General features: G+C 38.0%; 1 protein-coding gene across 2 annotated transcripts in view; it reads left to right on the plus strand.

Moving 5' to 3' along the window:
• Positions 1 to 8,019: 8,019 nt before the first annotated feature.
• LOC120527883 (WW domain binding protein 1-like) overlaps positions 8,020 to 27,935 on the plus strand; it is a 62,091-nt gene continuing 42,175 nt past the window's right edge. The window contains exon 1 of one of the 2 annotated variants that reach the window (XM_039751803.1): positions 8,020 to 8,256. In XM_039751803.1, the coding sequence (XP_039607737.1) occupies positions 8,197 to 8,256 (60 nt within the window). In that variant the 5' untranslated portion in view covers positions 8,020 to 8,196. Of the gene's footprint in view, positions 8,257 to 8,489; positions 8,550 to 27,935 lie in introns of those variants that run through there. The other variant, XM_039751804.1, reaches the window with a different exon arrangement.

Here is a 27,935-nt window from a genome sequence, read left to right on the forward strand (position 1 = left end):
CTTGCAGCATGTGTTACACTGGTGCTGCTGTTTCAGGCACCTGTTGCTGCATACTGTGACCACTGTGGCAGCTGGCAGCCATCTTTGATCAGGTGTCTTTGTGCAATCAGCAACAGCCTTCTTTGCACAGCTAGAGGTGGCTGCCTCCGATTAGCTGTCTTCATGCAGCCAGCAGCGGCTGAGCAGCGGGTAGTGACAGCAGTCACAGTATGTAGCAAAAGACGCTTGACAGCTACACCAGTGCAACACATAATGCACTCAGCATACTGCTAGCAAACAGAGCAGAACTATAACTTAACAAGGGGTTTTATCAACGCCTACAGCTGATTAATGCCCTCTACCCCGGATGACGATTAATGTTGACATCTGCCTCAACTCTGTGTGTTGATGTAAGTCGACGCCTGCCCTGAAAGAGTTAAAATAAAAAATAAAGATTACTGTATATACTCACGTATAAGTTGGGTCTTGAAACCTGAAAAATTGATCATAAAATCAGACCCCGACTTGTACACCCATTCAAAAATGCGACACTTAATTTTTTTAAAAACTTTTAATTGAAAACCAGCTTCATGTTTTCTTCTGATTAAACGCTCCATCGCAGATAAGGGATGCTCTTACGATAAAGGTGTATGTGACATACAAAAAACACAAACAATCAGTGCAAACATTGTTTTGGAATATTTTGGGTGTTACCGTGTGGTCACGTAGGCACAATAGAGAGAGAGAGATAGAGATAGAGATAGAGGTTAGAAGCACACGCTGATACAACGCAAAAAAAGGCAGTGTGCCCCGTGGTTACTCTCTCAGGTGGGCATTAGCATATCATAATCTCTTGGACCAATAGCGTGAGTTTTCCACATTCGACTTATACGACCGACATTATAAAATACCAGAAATTATACGGTAAAATCAAGTCCCGACTTATCAGCGGGAGAACTTATCTGCGAGTATATATGGAAATTTTTTCTATTTCTGGGCTTTGAATGTAATCCTCTGTTCCCTGTATCAAGTTAGACTTTGTTTTATGAGATGCTTTGTCATAAGTGTGCTCTGAAGGGCACTATGCAAAGTAAAGTTATAATGATACCACACAGCAGGTGATCGTGTGAATATTACATGATATATCTATGTCTTGTTTATCCCTAGCAATGAAATATCTTTTTTTCTGTTATAATACACATACAGCTCCCTCTATAATGTTTGGGACAAAAACACAAGTTTCCTTGATCAGCTCCGCAGTTTAAAATTACAAGTCAAACAATTCAGACTTGATTAAAGTGCACATTGCAGACCTTAAGGGTATTTTCATGCATTTCAGTCACAGCATATAGAAATTACAACACGTTTTCTATGTGCCCCCATTTCAGGGCACCAAGATGCTTGGGACAACTGGTGTCACAGATGTTACTCAGATGTGTTTCATTGCTTCATTAATACAGGCATAAGATACCTAGGCTCACTTCTACCTACAGACTACCTTTGTAGTTGCCTATGTTCAACATGAAAACAAAAGCTGCAGCAATAAAAGTCAAAGAAGCCATTATGAGGCTGAAAAACAAGAATAAAATCATTACAGACATTGGTAAAATCTTAGAATTACCTACAGTAAATCAAATGTCTGGAATAACATTAAGAAGAAAGAACACACTGTTGACCTCAGTACTTGCAAAAGGACTGGTATGTCAAGAAAGACGTCTACTGCTGATGACAGAAGAATCCTCACTATGGTAAAGAAAAGGCCCCAAATGCCTGTCCGACAGATCAGAAACAGTCCTCAGGAGGCACATGTGTTTGTGTAAGAGACTACTATCAGCAGATGACTTCATGAACAGAAATACAGAAACCACACTGCAAGATGCAAACCACTACTCAGCCATAAAAACAGGATGGCCAAATAACAATTTGAGAAAAAAGTACTTCAAAGAGCCTGCAGAGTGCTGAAAAATGGTCTTGTGGACAGAAGAGACAAAGATGAACCTGCATCAGAATGATGGCAATAGCAAAGTGTGGAGATGAAAAGGAAACTGCCCAAGATCCAAAGCATACCAACTCATCTGTTAAATATAGCAGTTAGAGTGTGGTGTTGTGCCTTGCACATGTACAGTATGACTGCCACAGGTACTGGCACACTTATCTTCATTGATGGTGTAGCTGTTGACATCAGTTGCACAATGATTTCTGAGGTGTATAGCAACATCTGCTGAATTTCCAGAAAATGTCTCTAATCTCACTGGACGGCACTTCATCCTACAACAAGATAATGGTCCCAAACTTACAGCTAAGGCAACACAAGAGTTTTTCAAAGCTACAAAATGGAAAATTCTGGAATGGACAAGGCAGTTACCCGATTTAAAACCAACTGACCATGCTTTCCATATGCTGAGGAGAAAAATTAAGGAGACAAGCCCCAGCAGCCAAAAATGGTTGCTTTACAAGTTTGGCAGAGCATTGCCACAGAAGATCCTGAGCACCTGCTGATGTCTATGAATCGCTGACTTCAAGCAGTCATGCAAAGGATTTGCAACAAAGTACAAAGTGTGACTGCTTTAATATGCCTGCCATTGCTTTTTCCCAAATATTGGGGAGGACAATGTATAATTAGTGTTGTCACATCTATAGGCTGTGACCAAAACGAATCTGAATACACAGTAATTAAATTCTGCAATGTGCACTTTAATCACATCTGAATTGCTTAATTTGTAGTTTTAAATTGTGGACCGGTGGGGTATATCAAGAAAAATTGTATTTTTGTCCGAAACATTATGGAGGGCACAGTATATGATGCATTTACTATAAGCTTAAAAATTAAAGAAAACCTTATGGTATGGTAAATTGATTATAACTAAAAGGTGTATTCATGTTTACGTGTGCTTTTCAATCATTTTCATATCCAAAGTATTTATTTTCAGTGTTTCTGGCTTCAGAGTGAGGTCACAATCGATTACCTTGGCCATTCACTTCAATTAGTGTCACAGCCCAGCATTGAGGGGAGAAGACTACATTAAATTACACATGAAAGGGATGAACATCCCCACCAATATTTCAAAATATATAAGTCACTGCTTAGGATGCAGCTTTATTCACAGGTGAATATCCTTACAAGTCATTACCTACTGTATGTGTTTTCCAATGTGCTTATCAGGTTCAGGGGCTTGGGGATCTAGTAACTTGGCTAGGCCAATGCTGGGTGCAAGGCAGTAATCAAACTAAGAAGGGGAACCAGGAGGAAACATGCTTGTGCTCACACTCGCACCAGGCCAAGTTGGCAGTTAACTTAACCTGCTTATTTTTAGGATTAGATAGAAACCAATTAAGACATAGACAGACAAAATCCACACAGGGAGTGCCTGGTCTTCAAACCTGTTGTTCTGATGTAATGATGTAACAGCAGTAACCACTCTGCCTCTTGCACACCATGCCTTTGCCTTGCTGTTTTGTTTCTTTTTTTTTTGGCAATAAAGTTTTTCTCCCACAATGAAAAATGTACAGTATTTATTAGACCCCATTCTCACCTACACACTTTTTTAACACTTTAATGCTAGACCAGAACACTGGTTTGTAAAATTATACCCTGGTAATAAAAGCAAAGTGGGTTTGGAGTGTTTTTAAAAGAAATCATTGCCTCTTCTTATGGGATGAACCAGGAGAGAAGCTGGAATCTTATAAATCAATAAAAAAAATATGTTCATGGAGGCCTTTGAAAAGAGAGAGAGAGAGAGATGAATTTTTTTTATATGATTAAAACATTCTACATGAATTTAAAATTATAATGAATCTTTACATGATTCTATACAGCGCTAAATAGAAACTGTGACATCAGCCTAGTATGATCTAACATTAGAAAATCTAAACTGAAATGGACAATCTATATATATAAAATGCTAAGGGGTGTCTGTCTGTCATGCACAAATTCATAAACTAAAGGACCATGAACTTTGATCTTGGTCTTAATCAAGGGCTTTTAACATGATACACATAACGTAACCCAGGATTTGGTGGCGTGGGCCACCTCGGCCATGTTATTGGGATTCAGTTTTCTCTCACGGGAAGTGGTGCTATGGCTGACCAGTAAAGAACCGTGGCCACATCTCCTGACCATGTAGCACATTGCACAAGCTTACCAATCATTTTCATCACAAATGCAAGTCATACACTCTGAGTGCAAAAAAAAGTCATATGTCATTTGGGCATGAAAAAGATTGCATCACCCTCAGCAAAAATGATCTGCCCTGCTGTGTTTCTTAAGAAGTGCATGAACCACCTTGCTTTGAGGACAGGAGGTCCGAGTGGTTCCTGATAACATCATAAACACACTATTATATCTGTATATTGCTATACTTATGCACAATCCTGGACTTTTTCAGGATGCGACCTCTTATTTAGATTAAAATTTTGATAATTGTTGGCAAATTGTCATCTAAGACATAATTAGTGACCTAAAGAAAGAAGCAGCTTTCTGAAATATAAGCCACTGTAATTTCCTTTCCCCAAAGTTTTAGGAATTCTATTAGAGGTCAGAATTTCATGCTCTGGGCACCTCTGATATAGAGGGCTAGTTTTATGACTTCATTAGCTTCACTTCCTTGCTTTCTCATTTGTTTGAGTGAGTGTTGTATCTGAGCTGTTTCTCTGGTGAATGGCTGAGGAAGTGTCCAGGAGGAGTGTTGGGTGCTGCAAAGACAAAGCAAGAAGAAGCTTGCAAATGCATGCTGTCTTTCTCTCTGCCAGTTTCCATCCTGAATAGAGCAGACTAGAAAGAATCGTGAACATGTTCAGGTTTATGTGTCACCTGAAACCACACAGCTAGCAATATCAGGTTGCATGGTTTGGTTGGCAAACAACACTCACTGGACTCTGCTTTCTTATAATTTGGGGATATTATCTATAATATATAATTAAATGTGTGACAATTTAATTAGACCAAAATAACACTGGTACATTACTGATCATGAGAAGCACATGACAGGATATTCTTAGCTAACCACTGACCTCTTCCTGCTAGCTTAAATCAATTGGCTAAATAAAGTTACTCAAGCAGTATTTCCATTCAGCTGTACAGTGTAATGACAAAAGCCAAAATAATTGAAAGAAGAACAGTGAAGTCACCATTCCACACTGAAAAAGAGCAACATTGTCATTTTAATGTAAATATATATATATATATATATATATATATATATATATATATATATATATACTTAAAAATTTGCACGTCACTAAAACAATTATTTTTCTTGGAATTAATTACCCTGGTGCTTCCATTTTCCTTGGTAGGTCTCACATACATAGTATTATTACACAAAAGGTTTTGGCAGAAGCAACTAGAGATCAAGGAGATCAGTTTTGTTAAACTGTGACCATCCATTGGTACAGTATGATTTGTGAAAAAATATAGAAATCCTGGCATAAGGGAGGTGTTATTTCATTGCAAAACCAGAATCTGATCACTTTTTAATGAAATGTAGTTGATTTTCTTCTTTCGGCTGCACCCGTTAGGGGATGCCAAAGCGGATCATCTTCTTCCACCCATCACCTGCATGTCCTCTCTCACCACTTCCATAAACCTCCTGTTAGGCCTTCCTCTTTTCCTCTTCCCTGGCAGCTCTATGCTTAGCATCCTTCTCTCAATATACTCAGCATCTCTCCTCTGCAAATATCCACACCAACACAATCTCACCTCTCTGACTCTAGACTACGTAGAGAATGCATGCACACACACACGGCCAGATTTACAGAGTCAGTCACATAGGTTTGATATTAAATCATTTGGCTTCCTAATGAGACAACATAGACATTGTACAGAAGGTGATTCTCTTCATTATCATTTGTGTATAGCCCTACTTGTTTTCTTTCATTACTCTGACTGCAGTTAGCTGTGGAATCCACATAGAAAAAGTAAATAAAAAAGGAAAATTAATTAGGAACTACTATATCTTAAAAAGCTACCATAAAAAATAACAACCACTAACCCACTTAATGCAATTTGAGTTTCAGGGGCTACAGCACATGAAGCTAGACAGGAATCCAACTGTGGATGAGATGTCAGTTCATTGCAGTATGGCAAAACAAAACATCAAAATGTTCACACCCATTTAATCTAATTCAGGGTAACAGGGTGCTGGATCCTTTCCCAGCAGCAAACAGCCACACTCACACAGGGCCAATTTGGAAATGTTAGTTAATTTAATCTACCCATTTTTCAGGATGTGGGAAACAATTCCTTAATTTCCTGCAAGAGTAAATCGGGTACAAGTGTTTATTTCTGGATTCAAAAAGGGAGTAACAAAATCTTTAAACAGGCATTGGTTTATAGACTAGAATAGTTTCCTAATTACAAATTATACAGATACAACTTTTACACACAGATGTCCCAAAATATGGGCACCTCTGCCATTGTCAATTAATCACTGCTCAGAACCAGACAGCATACAGAAACGATTACAAGACAAATAAAATGCTAGATTAAAAAGTATGCTGTGTCATGTACAAAATGAGAGACAAAGTAGGTGTAAAACACAACTATAAAGTCACTTCTGAAATATTTTGTGCAATTTTTGTTTTCATATTACAAGAAGAACATATCAGTGTGAAAGATATTTTAGAGAGGGGCCACTTAAATGTTATTCATTCTTACAGGATATGAGCTACAAAGGAAGAATTCCTAAATTTTGAGAATTTTAGATTAAGCAAATGGGGACTGAGCAGTGACATGATCGAAATGTTTAAACTTATAAAGTAGGTAACTTAATGGATGGCAGGCATTTTTTAGAAAATCCATCAGAGGAACATGACAGCACTAATGGAAAGTTGTAAAGGTAAATTTTGCACGCTGTTTCTTAATTTAGGGCAGCTTTTGAACGTTAATATGTGTATGTTCACCATACGATTGACTCCGTTGTGTCCTGTGCCTTTCTCCTCGACCCAGCCCAAAATTAAGCGGGTTTAGAAAATCGATAAATGGATATCTCTAAATGTTAATTTGGCTTGCCAAGCTCTTTCGTTCAGGTACGTGCAAAGTTATTGCTGGTCTGTGGAATATCGCAGTAAACGTCACGAACACAAGGGTAGAACGTGCAACTGTATCCAATCTGTATTCACCATAAAATAAATTAAACTGTTGGATCCAGACTTAATTTACAAGGTCCCTCTGCTACAGCTAAATTTCACCATCAATTTCATTTTCTTGAGGCTTTGCTTATTCAGTTATTTGATAGGGAGGTCTGTGAATCAGTCGCGGACGGCATGTCGTAACATAGGAAGCAGACGCACGGACATTTGTCCATTTTCGAGGTAACATTGTTCCGAACCAGGACGCCTGAGAAATGCGAGAGAAAACCTGGGAAGCCGGACATATGGTACACAAAAAAGACACATACGTCATGCCTAAATTGAGACTTGAACCCACATTCTAGAAACTAGGAGGCAATAGCGCCACCGTACCGCTTGTCATGGATCTAAAACATGGGCCAAACAGCATAGACAAATAGCAAATAAAGATGCGGCTGGCGCCAAGGTCTTCCCAAGTGACCTTGTCTCAGTTTTTCTCTCATAAAAGTCGCTTTTTTTCCCGACACATATCGCAGGAAAACGGCGACTTGATCTTAAAAGTTGTTGAAAAAATAACATATGCTAAAAGACTCAATAAAGGTTAAAATAGAGCCACCCAACCGACCAATCCCGTTGTGGGATTATAATGCAAAAATCCAGACACTTCACCGCTGACTGAAACCAATTCCCCACATTTGAATGCAAAACATTCATCTCTTATTTCCGCAAGCTGTTACTAGGGCAGGCTTGAGCCAATCAAAAATCAAGCGGCTACTTTACTTTCACTTTAGCAAAGCAAGAAACTGACGAATGAATGCTTTGCATCACGTAGGAGTTCGCTGATTGGTTAGTGACTAAAGGCCGCAGAGTCTCGTGGGCGGAGACACGTTTTTAACGGACATTCATGTCATGACAGTTAGCGATTGGTAGATTTTATTGCCATTTTACGAGTGGGGCGTTACAGAAGGAGATTTAGATTTGTAAGGGGCGGTGCAAAGCGCAAGTGCGGTCATGGCGGTCGTGGATGGTTTGGAGCTGAGGAAAAGGGAATAGATGGGGGAACTTGGAAATAACAACGTTTGTTGTATTTTTTTGTTTTAATATCTTTTTCAGCACTGAGCCGTGCCTATGTGTTAATATTTTGTTAAAATGGGCACAGACACGAACGAAACAGAGTACGTGTCGTGTGTGGATTTCAGTGAACTGGAGGTGAGTTTATATAGCAACGTTTCTCGAGTCGGGAATAATTATTCACAGGCAATAAATGCTAAGAGGCTGCAGCAGCCTCATATTCTACTGCAGCTTTCTCTCTAGCCACTAGGGTGTCCTGCGTTCATCCGTCTGTTTGCCGACTTCTCCAAAATAAATTACCTTTGCAAGACGCTATAGTGGCATGATGGGAGGTTGAAAGGAGATTAGACGAGCGGTAAAAGAGGATTCTCATTTTGACAGATGCAGAAGACCTAATGGTGTTAAACCTATGGAGGCAGATGGGGTGGCAGGAAAGTACCAAATAATCATTCTAATGTTAATCGAAAAGATTTGCCCCAAATAGTCGTGAATTTTGCATATGTTTTGCTCTTTGTGTTTTCATATAACCAGATGAGTATTTCGTTATATTGTTAACAATTAAGTGAAACGGTTTTGCCTTTTCGTACTTTTTCAACCGAGTATGCATAATTGTTTTACTAAACGCAGATGTTTTTCAATAAACAGGCCTTAAGATTTGTAGACCTTCAGTAATTCTTGGTTCTCTCCTATTGCTTTTCAAAGAATCAGAATTCACATGAGCTTTACCACGTTTACTTCCCAGACAGATTGATGGATGTAGATAAAATGTATTCAAGTCAGGAACGGGAAAAAAAAACTTAAAAAAAGAGCAGTAACATAATGAGACTTGTTAACATGCAGCAGATTTTGTTTACAATTTATTTCTAGTTAAGTGAAAGTAAACATTGAGGGCTGTAATGATATCTGGCTTCTTTTTCCAGCATATATCTGATGTCTTTTTTTCTTCCAAAATAAGTTTAATCCTAATTATAAATGTAAAAAAATTATGTACTTAATGTAAGAACAAATGGATGGCAGAGTGGGTACTGCTGCCAGTTCATGAATTCAGTATCATGGGTTCAAATCCAACACTTACTCATCCATGTTGAATTCATACAATTTTCCTCACTCTGTGTGTTGTGTCCTCCCACATCCTAAAGATGTGCTGGGAATTCCAGATTTGCCTTGTGTGTGGGGCTCAGTGATGGACTGGCCTCTGTCCAGGTCCTTCTCCAGCCTTGCATTCCTTATTGCCAGGATAGGCTTGGGCCGCCATAACAATCAATTGGATTAAATGGATCTAGGGATACATAAGCAAGATGAGCAAAATCCTGTAAAGTACTGTACTAGCTCTAAAATAAGGATGGTTCATAAAGTGCAAGCTAAACTTTTCCAATTTGTTTTCACCATGAAAATAAGTTTCACAGTGATGATGTAACATTCCAAAGTCATACTCTTCTGTCCGCATGTTTTTCTCTCTTGTTCAGTAATTATTAATTTAAGTTTGCTTATGTTAACAGTGAAGCAGAACCAAGTAAAAGGATTTTGATTTTTTCACTTTGAAAAGTAAAATGTGTTGGCTCTTAATACTTTGTTAATTAATTATAGTACACATTAGGATTGCTTTTTATATAGTTGTCACCTAAAGTAATGTAAATATTCCATTACATGACATTCTTCATATTTTGATACTGATATATTTTTTGCCATTCTCTACGAGTATGTTTTGAGTACATTTCTAATATATTAAAGATGATGAAGTGTTATTGAAAGAAAATGAGACCACATTATTGTTTTTTTTTTTTTTTCAGTGCTGGTGATTATTAGTCTATGTTTTGCATTTTTTTCTGTTGTAGAATAATGGAATTTATTTTTAGAATTCGATTAATATTTCAAGCTGTATAGAAAAGTTCAACTTTCAGTGTCTAGGGGGAATATGAGAAATATTTGTTAAGTGAGCAGGAAATTGATTTATTTTGTATTTTGCTAGACGGGCAGAGGATATTCCAGCAAAGTGTTTAAATTGAATCAATGTGGAACACGGATATTCATATTTTTTAAGTTTTGTAACGTTTCCTCCTTTTTCTTTTTATACTTTACAATTTATATACAACATAGGAATAAAGACTATATATCAAATAAGAATAAACCTGCCAACTTTAGAATTCATTACTAAGTAGCAGAAGCCTTAAGTATAGAGTTGAGTCTCAGGAATGAAATAACTTGTTCAGACAAATAAATGTAAGGAGAACAGTTTGTAGAGTAAGCATCGTACAGTTGGTATTTGCAGATGTTAAATGAGGGCAATTCTGGAGAGCACCACAGTTAATTTTACCTTTCTTTGTGATTATGTGCCGAGTGTTCATTTACTGTAAAGTATTTAATTGCAGATTTGCTACAAAATACATAGGCATATGACTTGACTAAGGTATAACATTTATTCAGGAAAAAAACTGTATAATTTACTGTACGTATTTGCAAAGACAAATCTTGCTGTATAATTCACCCTAAGTGAGAACTAAAATACTGTCCATTGATTCTGTACAGTTACTTGGTTGGTGTTGTGTTAGACTTTCCTGCTGTTGTCTGCCCAGTTCTATCCTATTTCACTCACTCACCTGGGGTGGGTGGGTGCTTGTGTGTGTGTACGCACCCTGCGGTGGACTGGTGCCCTGCCTGGGGTTTGTTCCTGCCTTGCGCCCTGTGTTGGCTGGGATTGGCTCCAGCCGACCCCCGTGACCCTGTGTTAGGATATAGCGGGTTGGACAATAACTGACTGACTAACTGACCTTATTGTTTTTGTATCAATTTAAGTGATCCTGTGAATTGAAATACTGTGTTTGCTTGCTTTTAACATTATTTATCAGATTTCTCTTTATTACTATGAGTAAGTTAATGATTTTATTTTGAGTTTTGTTTTGTGTTGAAGCAGTACCATACCAATATTCAGTTAAATACTTCTCAGAAAAAAATTATGTTGGTTAGGTGTAGCAAGATAAGAAATTTTTGTTTTAAAATTATATCTGTGCAAGATTACCCAATATGGTGCTAATAGCACATACTTCATATTTGATTGCCATACTGCAGTTAATTGTTAAGTAAGTGTATTTTGAACAAATAGTTATATATACAGGTAATTTGGTGTTCAAAGAGAAAAAATAATTGCATTCCATGACTTAAATTTTTAACAGTACCTGTGTGCTACTAGGGTCAAGAAATGAGCAGATAATATAATCAAAGACCACCATACTTATCTGGGTAAACATTTCTTTCAGTTATTATCATCAGGAAAACCTTACTGGTTAGTTGAACAACAAATTATTTGTGGTGTCGATATAATTTTCTATTGTGTAGTCACTCTGTTCAGTCACTTCTTTTGGCTTATCTCTGTCTTTACCACATCTTTGACCCCTTCTGTCCAATCGAAAATAGTGTTTCCTCCTAAAGATTTATAAAGTATAACGGATAATTGTAATTATTTTTGTATATTGTGGAGTAAATTCCATTTGTTGTATTTGGATATAATGTTGTAGTGATGTCATATGCATCTTATATTCAGTCTATTATTTTTTGCATTCTTTTTGTAGTTTATAATCCTTTATTATAACCCCAAAACTGATTCTTGCCAACTAGGTTGCCAGTTAATTTTAAAAATTATAGTCCAGTTATCTCTGGCTAAAGCTGGTGTTGCACTACATGACTACAAGCTGGCGAACATGTTCACAACAAATGCAGCTGCAGGGTCTTGTTGCTTTAAGGATGCGAAATTGCATGACTAGGAATCACAGGGCATAATACATTACATGAAACCTTCAAAAGTTTTCAGCGTGATTTCAAATTTCCTGTTATCGTAAGCTAACTGCCCTTTGACAGACAATAACTTGTATGTTTCCAGGTATGGTAGTAAGTTCAACCCCTGTCTTGGGTCATTTGTGTTTTGTTGTGGTACATTAAACGAAAAACATTTTACACATGAGCCTTCCTTCTGTTTCTGCTGGTCAAAGCGCTTGATTTTATTGTGGCTCATTGAAGGGCAATGTGACAGAGTCACTAGGGATACAATACATGACTGCCATTCATGGAAGCTTGCTCTTATTGTCTTGTTGTTCGTTAAGATTACGTAAATGAAGTCTAGGACTAAAAATAGTTGGAAGCCTCTTTTAGTGTGAGAAAAAATTATGTGACATAGTAATTTAAATATTTACCAGTTTAATTAGTAGTTTTTCGTTCTTGCTTATTCCTCCTCACAAGGGGGCAGATTATTTTTCAGAAGCATCGGGCACAAGCCAGGAACTGATCTTGGACAGGATGCGTTACATTTACATTACATTTGAATTTCTCATTAAAAACAAAATTGGTGCACACTATAAAATTTATAGTTTTGAAATTCAGGAAAATGCATGTATCAATGCATATCAGATTTTTGTTATTTCAAACTGCATTGAATTTTGTTTTGTTTTGGAAAAGCACTATGGTGATGCTCACTGTGGAAAGTGTTATATACTGTACAGTAATCAGGAGGGAACAACTTGGTAGTTCGGATGCCTGGGATTAATGGTTTTTAAATCCAGACAACCAAACTTCAGACTCAAAGACCAGCTGACTACCAGACATTTTTGGATCTTTGGTCTATGCAATACAGTGATCCTCCGCTATATGGCGGTTCAGCTATTGCACCCCTGCTACATCGCAGATTTATTATTATTACTAGGGGGCTTCGCTCACCCACCCCTGGGTTTGGTTTACTGGATAAAAAAATTTAAAGAGATTTATTTTCATGGGAATTGTTACATATGCATTTTCATTTTTACTTTAAAACTTTTGTAAAAACAATATTTGTCTTTTATTTCCTGCCCCGGGCATGGTTAAATCTTTCTTGTGGGACTTATAACGCTGCTCGCATTGTGAAGAGGGGTTCTGAACACATGCTAAAGAGATGTGATTGGTTCAGCTGCTGGCATGTTGCTCTGCTGGCAAGCTGCTTTTTCTGCTTGTCACACTTTGCATCAATCATTTAAAAGCCTGTACAGCAGCTGTCCTTTTGCCACTTCGCATCTCGGCTGCTAGCGTTCTGAGGGAGATGGGGGGTGGGGGGGGTTAGGTCAGAGCTGAACACATGCTAAAGTGAAGTGGTTGGTTGTTCTGTTTGTTGTTGTATTAAGAGCTGGGAGCACCTGAAGTGTGTCTGCCAAAAGCATTCCAACAACAACTGCTTAGATTGGTTAGATGTCCGTGAACTTGTTTTAAATTGTTTGTAAGTAGGGCGTGACAACAACAACAACAACATTTATTTATATAGCACATTTTCATACAAAATGAAGAATAGAAAAATAGAAGACACAATAAAAAATAAAAATAAGTCAGCATTAATTAACATAGAATAAGTAAGGTCCGATGGCCAGGGTGGACAGAAAAAACAAAAAAAAACTCCAGAGGCTGGAGAAAAAAAAATAAAATCTGTAGGGATTCCACACCAAGGGACCGCCCAGTCCCCTCTGGGTAATCTACCTGACATAAATGAAACAGTCCTCTTTGTATTTAGGGTTCTCATGGAAGGACTTGATGATGATGGTCACGTAGACTTCTGGCTTTCAGTCCATCAATTTTGGAGCATCATGATGCTTTGAGTAGGTGGTGGTGGCGCAGGCCACCACGAAGAAACCGGAAAAAGAAACAGAAGAGAGTAGGGGTCAGTACGGATTTTAGAGCCACTATGAATAGTTATTATGATGAATTGAACATAAAGAGTATCAGTATTAAATTAAAGCGAAGTTAGGAGAAAGCCATGTTAAAGTAATGTGTTTTCAGCAGTTTTTTAAAGCGCTGCACTGTATTTGCCTGGCGAATTCCTATTGGCAGGCTATTCCAGATTTTAGGTGCATAACAGCAGAAGGCCGCCTCACCACTTCTTTTAAGTTTAGCTTTTGGAATTGTAAGGAGACACTCATTTGAGGATCTAAGGTTACGATTTGGATTTTAAGGTGTCAGACATTCCGATATATAAGATGGAGCGAGATTATTTAAGGCTTTATAAACCATAAGCAGAATTTTAAAGTCAATCCTGAATGACACAGGTAACCAGTGTAGTGACATCAAAACTGGAGAGATGTGCTCGGATTTTCTTTTCCTAGTTAGGATTCTAGCAGCTGCATTCTGCACTCAGTGCAAATGATTTATGTCTTTCTGGGTAGTCCTGAGAGGAGTGCGTTACAGTAATCTAGTCGACTGAAAACAAAAGCGTGAATTAATTTCTCAGCGTCTTTCAATGATATAAGAGGTCTAACTTTTGGTATGTGACGTGCAAAAGTCACCATCTTATGGGTTTTGCTTCCTAAGGTTGTAATGTCTAGTCTCGCGTGTCTTTAAAGTGTCTCTCCAAGATGACCTGATCTTGATTGCTTCGCTCAATTTCCCTGGAGAGACGCTACGCTCCTGCCACTTTGCATCTCTCCTGCTCGCGTTGTGAAGGGGTGGAGCTGAACGCACGCTAAGGAGAAGCGGACGGATCAGCTACTGCCTTTGTGCTGCTTCTGCCAAGATGTGTGTTCTGCTTGTCTCTCTGTGCGTCGATCATTTAAAAGCATGCACAGCAGCTGTCCTTCTGTCTCACTGCCTTGTCTTGCGTGACGTTAAAATTTCTCGTGCGGGCGTCAAATTGTCTTCCGAGAAGATCACGCCTCGTCTCTCTGGTCTCCCTGCCAAGATTCCCCTACTATTTAAGTACCAGTTATAAGTGAAAGGAATCATAATTACAAGCAGCATTATGACAAAAATGAATAGAAAATAACTACACCATGCTGTATGCAGAGGGCATCCAGAAACCACACACAAGTTGTCTATTGTTTTCAGGCAGAAGTAATTTTAATTTAAGTTTCAAAAAAATAAAAAAACACAATATATTGGACTGTTAACTATACTAAATCAGCCTGCAAGATCTAACAAATGCTGTTGTAGTGCAGAGTCATTTCATTAAATGAAACAAAATGTACACTGATGCGGCAGGTAGCCTTTTTCAACTAACAAGTCTTGAATTACCTAAAATATTTAGCAGCTTGTTGAACACATGTTGGCTTGAGTGTTTTCGCAGTTACATCATCATTGAAGATAAGTCTGCCGGTACCTGTTGCAGTCATACATACCCAAGCCAGAACACCACACACCATCTGCCATGTTTAACAGATGAGGTGGTATGCTTTGGATCTTGGGCAGTTCTTTTTCTTCTCGACACTTTGCTCTTGCCATCACTCTGATACAGGTTCATCTTTGTCTTGTCTTGTCTGTCCACGAGACCTTTTTCAAGAATTATCCAGGTACTTTGAAGTACTTTTTCTTAAACTGTAATCTGGTCACCCTGTTTTTGTGGCCGAGTAGTGGTTTGCAACTTGCAGTGTGGCTTCTTTATTTCTGTTCATGACGTCTTCTGCTGATAGCAGACACTGACACAAACACATCAAGGACATGTATTTGGATGTGTGTGTGTTTTATATATATATATATATATATATATATATGAACGCACCATATTGAGAATTCTGTCATTATCTTCCATTGGCGTACCAGTCCCTTTCCGATTACTGAGCTCGCCAGTTTGTTTTCTTCTTAATCATAACTGTGGAGCAGAAAGATAAATCAAGGAAAAATGTGTCTTCATTGCAACTATTATGGAGGGAACTGTATAAAACCAAGAAAATAAAACTACATTTGAGTGTTTTTGCTTGTATGTCTGCTCCGTGTTTTGCTGGAGTGCTAAGTTTTTAGCAGAGACAGGTGGTATATTTTTTGCTTTGAAAACCATTTTTTTTTTTTTATTGATTTTAAACTATTAAAAAGTGTATGTAATTTTGGAATACTGCTTAAAAAAAGTGTACAGATGAGGCAGGAGGAAAATTTTCTTCTACCAAATTACTCACACAAAAGTTAAGATTCTACTTCCTAAAATTGGACTTGCATTGTTGCAGCAGTGAAGACAGTGCACACTACATCCCTTTGATTGCTTCCTGAAGCTTTGATTCCACACTGCCCAGGAGTAACATGTATAAATGGTGTGTACGCACAAAAATTTTGCATGTGCCCGTTACCATCCTCACTTAGAGATGTATAAAAACTAGCTGTAAAGCCATGCAGCAGCCTCGCTCCATGCGTACGCACTTTTTGCTCATTTTTTTTTTTTTTTTTTTGTTTTTATTCACATCTGTGATGCAGGTTGTATCAAATATACTGAAAATATTTACATATCTTTACAAATTTAAGGCACTTGATTATAATCATTCTGTGACACTATAATGGTGCATGGAATGGCCAAACTATTCCAAATGCAAAGGGATACTTTAGCGTTGTTACTCTTAGTGCACCACTGAGAGTATTGTAACCTGTTTATTGTATTTGTGTGTAGTATTACAGCTGCACAGGTTGTGTCGAGAGCGCTGAGGATTACAGCTTACAGCAGAGGATACAGCGTCCAGCCCCAGAGGACATTTGTAGCACATGTTGCCTCCAGAAAGCCGCCAACATCTGCATGGATTCCACTCACCCTTGCCACAGTCTAGTTGAACTTCACCCATCCAGCTAACACTTCAGAGCCTTTCCTGCATGGACCTTGAGGCTCAGAAACGGTTTCATCTCAAGAGCTATAAACGCACTCAATCAATTGCTTCTGGTAGAACTGTTTCTACTTATTACAATTACCTCACTGTAAACTACCACTGTGATATTGCACAATCTGAGCCACTTTATGAACCATTTGCACTATATGTACATGTATATTGTACTTATGCTTTTTTTTTATATATTTTATGTATTTTGTTTTTTTTAAATCATCATTTTATAGGAAAATACATTTATGGAGGAGTTGCATATTGAATCTCACTGTACCATACAATGACACAAAAGGAATTTAATTCAATAGAAGAGAGCATGTATTTAGAGATAACTAAGTTGATTTAGATTTCCAAGAGCTATACTCTTGCACCTGTGTGTTGTTAGAATACTAGGATGTGTTCTTGATACCATTTTTATAATGAAATACATTAAAGTATATATATTACATTTTACAGATTGTTAACTTCATATAAATATACAGTTGTTAATTAAACATGTGGTAGCTATGAGCTGGTCCCCCTTCCAAGGATTGTTCCTACTTTGCTGGCTATGCTTGCTGGGACTGGTTCGACCATGGATGAATGAATGGAATAATTAAACATGTACAGTATAACAGACTTTTCTATGTTCCTTAAAAGTTTTGAAGACTCGCCGTTATAAACTTGCAGGTGCTTTTTCATTTATTATACACACTTGCTGCACAGCAATTGGTTATGTGGAGAAAGAAAACAGAAGGACTGGAATTGGAGGTTGGTACATTTGAAAGATGCAGTACTGCTGCAGTAATTCCATCCAGGGTCGTGCGTTAACAATCCCTGGACTGGGCGCCAGCCCATCGTTTCTGCTGTGCCATGGTTCCCCCACATGTTTAACACGTGCTTTAATGTATTTCTTTATGCAAATGATATCAGGTATACATCTTGGTATTCTAAAATGCTCAGAGAGCTGTAATATCATGAATGTAACCTATTGCATGTGGCGATCACTGCCTGCACTCTCCTATTGGTGAAAGAGAAAGCCCGTTTAAGAAGCACATAACAATTAATGACTGGGTTGGGGAACACATAGAATACAAAGCATTTATTGTGCTACTTTAGTTACGATGGGATTTGAGAAACTCTAGTAAATTAAACAGATTCTAAGATGAAGTTTATGATGTTCTACTTTTATCACAAAATAAACTATGAGATTAAAGTCAACATTTTGACTTTAATCTCAACACATACCTTTTTTTTTCTTCACTGTGTCCTTTTTTACATTTTTTTTTGTCTTCTCTGTGGCCCTAATGTACTTTTGTATGACACTAACTCACCCTTTCATATTAACTTTGATATCTAACCAGTTCTTTTTTTTATTCTTTTTATATGTGCTTTTACCATTGGTTTTTTTAAAAAAAAAAAAACAAAATGAACAAAAGGGACAATTATTATTGATTTTATATTCATATAGGTGAGGGGCAATTTTTTATATTGATTTTATATTCATATAGGTGAGGGGCAATTTTATATTGATTTTATATTCATATAGGTGAAATTCTTTGAGGATCTGTGGGTATGGCTGTAGGCACATATGCGTTGAAATTCACAGTGATTGGGATTTACAATGAGGAAGTGTGTGGAACTTTTCTTACACATTGTTTTATGCATCTGAATTTTTTGTGTGTGCACACGTCTGTTTTTGTCCATACTCCATGTTTTTAGTGTGAATTCTGTGGACGGTATTATACAGGTGCATCTAAATAAATTAAAATATCATGAAAAAGTTAATTTATTTCAGCAATTCAATTCAAAAAGTGAAATTCATATTATATTACTACATCAACTTCTGTATGGACATTGTAGTTCCAGTAAGAACAATACGCTGCTATGCTAACAACAAGCCATGGATTAAAAGTGACATCAAGGGCCTTTTGAACCAGAAGAAAAGGGCTTTTAAAGGCGGTGATCAGCCTGAGCTCAAGCGCGTGCAGAAGGAACTCCGAGTCCAGCTCAGGGTGTCGAAGGAGCAGTACAGGAGAAAGCTGGAGCAGAAGTTGCAGAATAACAGCATGAAGGAAGTGTGGGATGGGATGAAGATCATCACTGGCTGCAGCTCGAAGCGGGGTGCCACCATTGAGAGAGACGTGGAGAGAGCAAACCAGATGAACAACTTCTTCAACAGGTTTGACCACTCTAACCCACTCTCACCTCGGAGTACTACTCCCTCCACCCATCCTTCTGCTGATACCAGCATAGGAGAGAGTTTCCCCCAACCCACAATTACAGCTGCCCAGGTAAGCAGAGAGCGGAGGAGACTTCGTGCCAGCAAAGCAGCGAGTACAAATGGAGTGTTGCCATGACTGCTGAAGGCCTGTGCATTGGAGCTGGGGAGTCCTCTACAGCGTATCTTCAACCTGAGCCTGGAACAGGGGAAGAGTCCCGAGTCTTTGGAAAAGATCTTGTAGCACCCCAGTCCCAAAGGTATCGCGTCCTAGTGAGCTGAACGACTTCCAGTCTGTCGTTCTGACGTTGCATGTAATGAAGACCATGGAGCGGCTGCTGCTTCACCACCTGAGGCCACAGGTTTGCCATGCCCTCGACCCTCTGCAGTTCGCATACCAGGAGAAGGTGGGAGTGGAGGATGCCATCATCCATATGCTACACCGATCCCTCTCCCACTTGGACAGAGGCAGTGGTGCTGTAAGAATTATGTTTCTGGACTTCTCTAGTGCCTTCAATACCATCCAACCTCTGCTCCTTAGGGACAAGCTGACAGAGATGGGAGTAGATTCACACCTGGTGGCATGGATCATGGACTATCTTATAGACCGACCTCAGTATGTGCGTCTTGGGAACTGCAGGTCTGACATTGTGGTCAGCAACACAGAAGCGCTGCGGGAGACTAATTTATCCGGTCCTGTTCAGCCTATATACATCAGACTTCCAATACAACTATCTGAGTCCTGCCACATGCAAAAGTTTGCAGACGACACTGCTGTCGTTAGCTGCATCAAGAGTTGGCAGGACGAGGAGTATAGGAAACTAATCAAGGACTTTGTTAAATGATGCGACTCAAACCACCTACAACTGAACACCAGCAAAACTAAGGAACTGGTGGTGGATTTTAGAAGGCCCAGGCCCCTCCTGGACCCTGTGATCATCAGAAGTGACTGTGTACAGAGGGTGCAGACCTATAAATACCTGGGAGTGTAGCTGGAAGATAAATTGGACTGGACTGCCAATATTGATGCTCTGTGTAAGAAAGGACAGAGCCGACTATACTTCCTTTGAAGGCTGGCATCCTTCAACATCTGCAATAAGATGCTGCAGATGTTCTATCAGACGGTAGTGGCGAGTGCCCTCGGAAGGCAGGCTCTATTGTAGACATGGAGCTGGACAGTTTGACATCCTTGGCAGAGCGACGGGCACTGAGCAGGCTCCTGTTAATGGAAAATCCATTGCATGCACTGAACAGGATCATCTCCAGACAGAGGAGCAGCTTCAGCAACAGACTGCTGTCACTGTCCTGCTCCACTGACAGACTGAGGAGATCGTTTCTCCCCCATACTATGCGACTCTTCAATTCCACCTGGGGGAGGGGTAAACGTTAATATTATACAAAATTATTGTCTGTCTGTGTTACCTTCATTTTTATTACTCTTTAATATTGTTCTTTATCAGTATGCTGCTGCTGCTGGAGTATGTAAAATTCCCCTTGGGATTGATAAAGTATCCATCTGTCTATAGATTCATTACACGTAGAGCGCGATATATTTCAAGCGTTTGTCTTTTCATTTTGCTGATTATGGCTTATAGTTAATGAAAACCCAAAATTCAGTATCACAGAAAATTTGAATATTATGAAAAGGTTCAATACTGTAGACTCCTGGTGTCACACTCCATTCGGGTAATTAACCCAAAACACCTGCAAAAGTGTCCTGAGCCTTTAAATGGTCTCTTAGTCTGGTTCCACAAGGAGGGTAAGCCCCAAAAGGTCATTGCTAAAGAAGCTGGATGTTCACAGAGTGCTGTATCCAAGCATATTAATGGATAGTTGAGTGGAAGGAAAAAATGTGCTAGAAAAAGGTGCACAAGCAACAGGAATAATCGCAGCCTTGAAGCCCAGTCAGTGTTTCAAGAGTCGCCACACACAGACGTATCCGGGACATGAGCTACAACTATTTCATTCCTTTTGTGAAGCTACTCCTGAACCAGAGACAACATCAGAAGTGTCTTACCTGGGCTAAGGAGAAAACGGACTGGACTTATGCTCAGTGATCCAAAGTCCTTTTTTTTTTTAGATGAAAGTAAATTTTTCATTTCATTTGGAAATCAATGTCCCAGAGTCTGGAAGAAGAGTGGAGAGGCACCGATTCCAAGTTGCTTGAGGTCCAGTGTGAAGTTTCCACAGTCAGTGTTGATTTGGGGAGTCATGTCATCTACTGGTGCTAGTCCACTGTGTTTTATCCAGTCCAAAGTCAGCACAGCCGTCTACCAGGAAATTTTACAGCACTTCATGCTTCCCTCTGCTGACAAGCTTTATGGAGATGCTGATTTCATTTTACAGCAGGACTTGGCACCAGTCCACACAGCCAAAAGTACCAATACCTGGTTTAATGACCATGGTACCACTGTGCTTGATTGGCCAGCAAAGTCGCCTGACCTAAACCCCATGGAGAAAATATGAGGTATTGTCAAGAAGAAGATGAGGGACACCATACCCAAAAATGCAGATGAGCTGAAGGCTGCTATCAAAGCATCCCGGGCTTCCATAACACCTCAGCAGTGCCACAGGCTGATCGCCTCCATGTCACGTCGCATTGATGCAGTAATTCATGCAAAAGGAGCCCCCACCAAGTATTGTGTACATGGACCTACTTTTCAGTAGGCCAACATTTCTGTATGAAAAAAAAAATATATATATATACTGTATATATATATATTTTAATTGGTGTTCTGTAATATTCTAATTTTCAGAGATAATGAATTTTGTGTTTTCATTACTTTTAAGCCGTAATTCGAAAAATGAAAAGAAATAAATGCTTGAAATATATCACTCTGTGTGTAATGAATCTACAGTATATAAATAATATGAGTTTCACTTTTTGAATTGAATTACTGAAATTAACTTTTCGATGATATTCTAATTTGAGATATACCTGTACATGTGGGTCCAGGTCTGCAGAGATCTAAAGTAACTCCCACTGACAATCAAGTAATATAATTTCTCTGTAATAAAGAAAAATTATTGCTCTGGTTTTGTTCCTGTCTCTAAAATGACCATGTAAGGGTGCATTTGTGAGTAAGGTTGTTTCCTGTCTTGTATTCAGTACTACCAGAGCAGTCTGTGCCCCTGAATAAATCCTTCTATATAAAAGCGGTCGGGTGTCCTTCCGTCCCGTGAGTGCTACGCAGGCACGGAGTTTCACACATGCCCCGTCCATTTTGCAATGCATGATGGGATTTGTAGTTTCGTTTTTCCAGGTAAAAGATGATTTTCTACTCCAGACTGTGCGATTTCTTCTTCTTCTTTCTTACTATATAAAAGCGGTCAGGATTGTCCTTCCATCCAATGAGTGGAAAGCGTAGCGGTATTCCGCTTATCACAGACTTACTACTTGCAGCTTGCGGTACGAAGCGACATGATGTGAGCAGAGTTCCCTTGCTTTTGTGAGCGATGTACTGGAAAAGTAGACAAAATTATGTCTCTGGAAATAATTAATGTTGATGGAGTACAAATGCCTCACCGTGTAGTAAATATCAGGGGGGTTCAAAAGGGCGACCTCAATATAGAAAAAAAGTTTAAATTTCATCTCAAAAATAACAAACTATGAGTATTAAAGTAATACCACTCAAATGCAATATAACCAAATTAATGAGTTTGTATAAAATATCAAATTGATCTACATATTGAATTGCCTTAAGAAGTGGTCAACTTAAAAGTCGGTCGCTTTAAAAGGCGGTTCAGCCTAGTAATGTAATAATGGATGGATAACTATAATTCAGTAAACGTATGATATCTTATTCTTCCCTGCCAGGACAACTCATTACTGTTTAGTTAACATGTTCAGCGGAATGCAATGCTTTAAAACTAGGGGTGATCAAAAGGAGGTCGTTGTTGGACTTGTCACAAGTTGCACAGCAGCAAGTATGGTGTGTTGAATTGGTACTGGAAACTCTTACGCTAAACTGAAGGTGCTACGTCTAAAAATATTACAGTTTTTGTAAGAACACAGGACCATCCTGCGATAATATGCTGAATGCGAACTGAAATTGCTGTTTGGATTTGCCCCCTTCTGTTGCAAACATCCCTTATATTAAACAAATCAAATTTCTAGCAATTAAGCCATATACCAGTATTCAAAAATCGCTTTTAATTTTTTTTAAAAAGTTATCACACGAATATCAGAGCTGTAAACATTTGTCTCTCTATAAGCAGGTTTGCCTGCCCTAAACCCCACCAGGTAGAAATCTTGAAACTACAGCTTAAATGTCCCTGTCTGCAGTAACCATTTAATAATTGTTTGCCTTCAGGATACACACTGCAGGTTAACTAAACAGTAAGGTTGTAACCTTTTTTTTTTTTTTTTTTTAAATTATAAAAGTTCTCCAGAGAGATGTGAGCATGTATCTTTTTCACAGTTAATCATATAGGATAAATTGACTTGTGATTTATTATGTAAAAGTCTTTCATGACAAAATCAGATTAAAATCTGTGACTGAAAGGAATGTATCAAATAACAACTTTAAAATGGATCTCTAATGGGGATAGTGTATAAAGCAGGGGATGCAAGATATTATTGGTTTCACGTAAAGGAGTTTGATAGTGATACTTTTTTATGTTGTGCAGTATGCATTGTGGCTCTTGTAAAACTTTTTTTTTTTTTTTTTAACCTCTGTATAGAAATTCAAAAATATTGCACAACATAAACACATCATTTTTGAAATATTTGGAATTTTCCTAAATTAGAAAAAAATTAAAATATGTATTAAAGAAATCTTGGCACTGTGGTTAGCACTGCTGCATTAACTTCTATTGGGTTCATTTTTTTTTTTTCTCCCGTATTTTTAAGTTGCATCTTATGATTGATTATTTTTATTTTTTATTTCCCCCTTTATCCAGGAACTCTAGTATTTTTCAAGGTGTAAATGATTAAGTTTATCTGGTGATGAATCCTGGATTGACTCCTGTTTTCCCAGCTTGCCAGAATTTGTTATTAAGCTGTATGGACATTAATAACTGTTATTTCATTGTCCATTTTTAATAGTTTTTGAAGTTAAACACTTTTTTCATGTGGAGCATGAACCCTGCAAACACAGAAGTTATTCCAAAGCCACATTCCAGTGTAAGAAGCAGTGACTTTTAAAAAGACAGCTCTCAAACATTATAACCATTCTGTTTGTGTTTTAGAGGTAGGCTTGCTATTGAGGAAAGTATTACTTTCTTTAGAAAGGTTTGTCCTATAGTTGATCAGTATAGCAAAGAAGTATATACTGTAATATCGTGCAGTATCACACGGTGTGTTTGAAAGGTGCTATATCAAAATCCAAATTAATGTACCTCTACGTTAAAACTTGTAAAACTTAAGCTAGCACTTACATATTCAGCTGCAACAAAACTCAGCCAGCAAAAAAAAAAAACACAAATTATTCACGACTTAAAAAATAACAACATGCAAAGCATTTCACAATGTTTTTCCCTGCCATGGTTAACTAACATGGAACTCCAGTCATTATATGAGAATTGAACAGTGCTCAAAATGTTTTGCTTATAAATTTACATTGTTTTTTAATAGCATGTTCAATCAATCAATCAACATTTATTTATATAGCACATATTCATACAAAAATGTAGCTCAAAGTGCTTTACAAAATGAATAGAGAAATAGAAGACACAATAAAAAATAAACATAAGTCAACATTAATTAACATAGAATAAGAGTAAGGTCCGATGGCCAGGGTGGACAGAAAAAACAAAAAAAAACTCCAAAAGCTGGAGAAAAAAATAAAATCTGTAGGGGTTCCAGACCAAGAGACCGCCCAGTCCCCTCTGGGCAATCTACCTAACGTAAATCAAACAGTCCTCTTTGTATTTAGGGTTTTCATGGAAGGACCTGATGATGATGGTCACGAAGACTTCTGGCTTTCAGTCCATCAATGTTGGTGCATCATGATGCTTTGAGTAGGTGGTGGTGGCACAGGCCGCCACCACAAAGAAACCGGAAAAAGAAACAGAAGAGAGTAGGGGTCAGTATGGATTTTGGAGCCACTGTGAATAATTATTATGAAGAATTGAACATACAGAGTATCAGTATTAAGATTAAATTGAAGTTATAAAAAGGCCATGTTAATTGCTGTTAGAATTTTAAATGCAGACATGGATATATTGACACCATTATCCATCTAAGAATCTTAAGTATTCAATGTGAACCTCTGTGTTAACATGTATAGTGCATCGTGCAGTGCATATGTCTCTGTCATATGTCATTTGGTATGGGATTTGTAAAAGCAGTGTTAATGTTTGTGATGTGCCATTTTTTAGACTGACAGACATAGCAAACAGATGGACACACAGACACTTATCCTTTTATAAACATCTACTGGAAATTTAAGGGCTTAACTCACAAGGACTCAGTCAGAGCTAAACGTAGACTTTATGCCTGTGTTTTTGTATGTTCTGTGCCATAATTGAACGTTACAAAGTATACTGGGGAATATTTTGATATCTGAATTCTGTTTCGACAAGAAGTTCCCTCTCCCACCCCCCCAGATGTTAAGAGCTTGGCATAAGTTTAATCTTGAGGATATAAAGAATGGAAAATATCTAACTAAATACTGTTGCTTAAAATCAGTTATTTGAAGCTTTCTCTTTTGTTTCATTTCCAATGTTCTAACCCCTCAGGTTGCTATTTTTTATATATGTATATAAACATGCTCCAGTAAAGATTTGTCTAAATTCTCTCTCTCTTTGATATCATTCTACTTCTTTTTCTCAAGGATTCCATTACTGCAAGTCTGTAAAATTCTTCCTTTATTCAACATCAATTTTTTTTTTTTTTTTACAATAAAAAAAATGCTTTTTTAAGCACGTTTATTGCTCTCTACTTTCTGAAACTTACTCGGTTCTCTCATTGTCTCTGTTAGTTCTTGGCCCCTCAAAGTAATATCCCTATTTTTATTTTCTTAATATATTTTCATAATGCATAATATGTTCATTCTTTTTCTATCTGTATTTTGCCATGATATGGTTCTTTGCAAGCTTGATTTTTTTCCCTTGCTTTCATAATTGTATTTTTTTGCAACTCTGTTTAAACTGATTATTTTTGAAATGCATTCTTAATACCTTTGCTGTATTGTAATAGTTTCTTTCAGAACATTTTGATATATTAATATTTAGAGGTAAACCAATAGATACACTAAATATTTCAAAGTCTCAAAAATTGTTTGGTTTGATTGAAATTTGCAGTTGTAGAAAAAAGAAAATTAGGTGACTTTTTTTTTTTTTGTTTTTAATATGTATTGGTCGGTAAATATTTTGTAGCAAGTGGGGTGGTATTAGGCACAGCGTCCTTTTTTGGCTTAGTGCTAAAAAGTAATTGTGCAGGGAAATGGGGCTTGCAGTTTATGCAAATGAATGCCTCAAGCAAAGATGGTCACTGTACAACAGGGGTCCCCAACTCCGGTTCTGGAGGGCCCCAGTGGCTGCAGGTTTTCATTCTAACCTTTTTCTTAAATAATGACCTGTTTAACTTCTTTTGAATTAAATTTAATTGGCTTGTTTTAAGATTTGTTACCCTGAATTTCTTCATTGTTTCTCTGAATTGTTTCATTTCTTTCCTTAAATTGCAACCAAAGGGAAATGAAATGTGAAGTGAGTGAGCCAACAGAAGACCAAGTAAGTCAGGGCCTGAAACTCCAGCCAATTTCATTCCAACCTTAATTAGGCTTAATTAGGCTCTAATTTTTGTTAGTGATTAGACCCTTTCTTTAATTCCATGGCTTGTTGCTACTGTCATTGTGCAATAGCATATATATGTTGATTTTCTCTTTTTTAAGAGCACTGTCAAAATGTTTTGGGGACCTGAGCAGATCAGCATTACTCAGGCCTTCACCTTTCTTTATTCTCGGATATTGTATGATCAACAGTGTTGGTCATGTTTTGCTGGTCACGTTTTGGTTCATTTTGTATCTCATTATTGTTTGGCTGCTAATTAAGGAAAAAGAAACAATTAAGGGGTCTGAGTCTTCAAGAGCACGTCAATTAATATTAATTCAAAAGAAGTTAATTAGGAACAAACAGGTTGGTAATTAAGAAAAAGGATAGAATGAAAACCTGCAGCCACAGGGGCCCTTTAGGACCGGAGTTGGGGACCCCTGCTACAAGCTGTTGCTGTAATCGCACAGGGCTGTCGGTGAATGTAGGACAGACACCATGTGCAGGAAGAAGATTGTGGGGGGGTACTTGGAGAATGAGCAGTGAAGTGGACACAGCAAAGTTAGGTGAAGCTCAAAGAAGACATGATTAACAAATGTTATCCTTGGGTATAAGCAGTATTGCCTACTCTGGTGGATTCTTCTTATTCCACCTGGTGTGGTTTAAAATATGTTGAAATTCAAGTTGGATTGGATTTTTGAGAGTGCATATTTTCATTTTCTTCCAAAAGTTTGGGGTAGGGGAGGGAAGGAGGCCTTGTTGGTAAAATGCATGCAATATTGGGGGTATTCCTCTCAAGGTTTGACATTAATGTGCTGCTACACTCCAGTTTGCGAAGCAGAAATGGGGAACTGCCAGTACAGCATTCTGGCCCACTTCAACCCCTTGGTACAACACAAGCCAGGAGTGGTGGCATGCCTTGGTCAGTGTAAACGCTTGCTCAGATCAGTAAAGGAGTTCCCCCACAGATATTGTGGAAGAAATTTACAGCCAAACCCCCTCCACTTCCCCAGGTGCCTCTTGTAGACAAACACAGGCAGGAGAAAAATGTCAGTCATTCTTCTTTATTATCGAAGTCTTGCAAGAAGTAAAACTTACAGGATTGCATACACCTTTATTAGCAAGTGTTACAAAGGAGGGGGCGCCTGTCGTGGTCTATTTCTATACTTAATTGATTAGATCAAAATTCCAAGGAATTCATCATTACATAATCTGAAAACTTAACGTGATTGGTTACATTCAGTTGCTAACTGGACATAACAAAACATCGATACCTTAAATAACAAAATTTAACCCGGTCCACTAGGCTGATTGACAGTCCTGTTAGC

Source organism: Polypterus senegalus, chromosome 4 (genome assembly GCF_016835505.1).
Source record: "Polypterus senegalus isolate Bchr_013 chromosome 4, ASM1683550v1, whole genome shotgun sequence".
NCBI classification, from domain to species: domain Eukaryota; kingdom Metazoa; phylum Chordata; class Cladistia; order Polypteriformes; family Polypteridae; genus Polypterus; species Polypterus senegalus.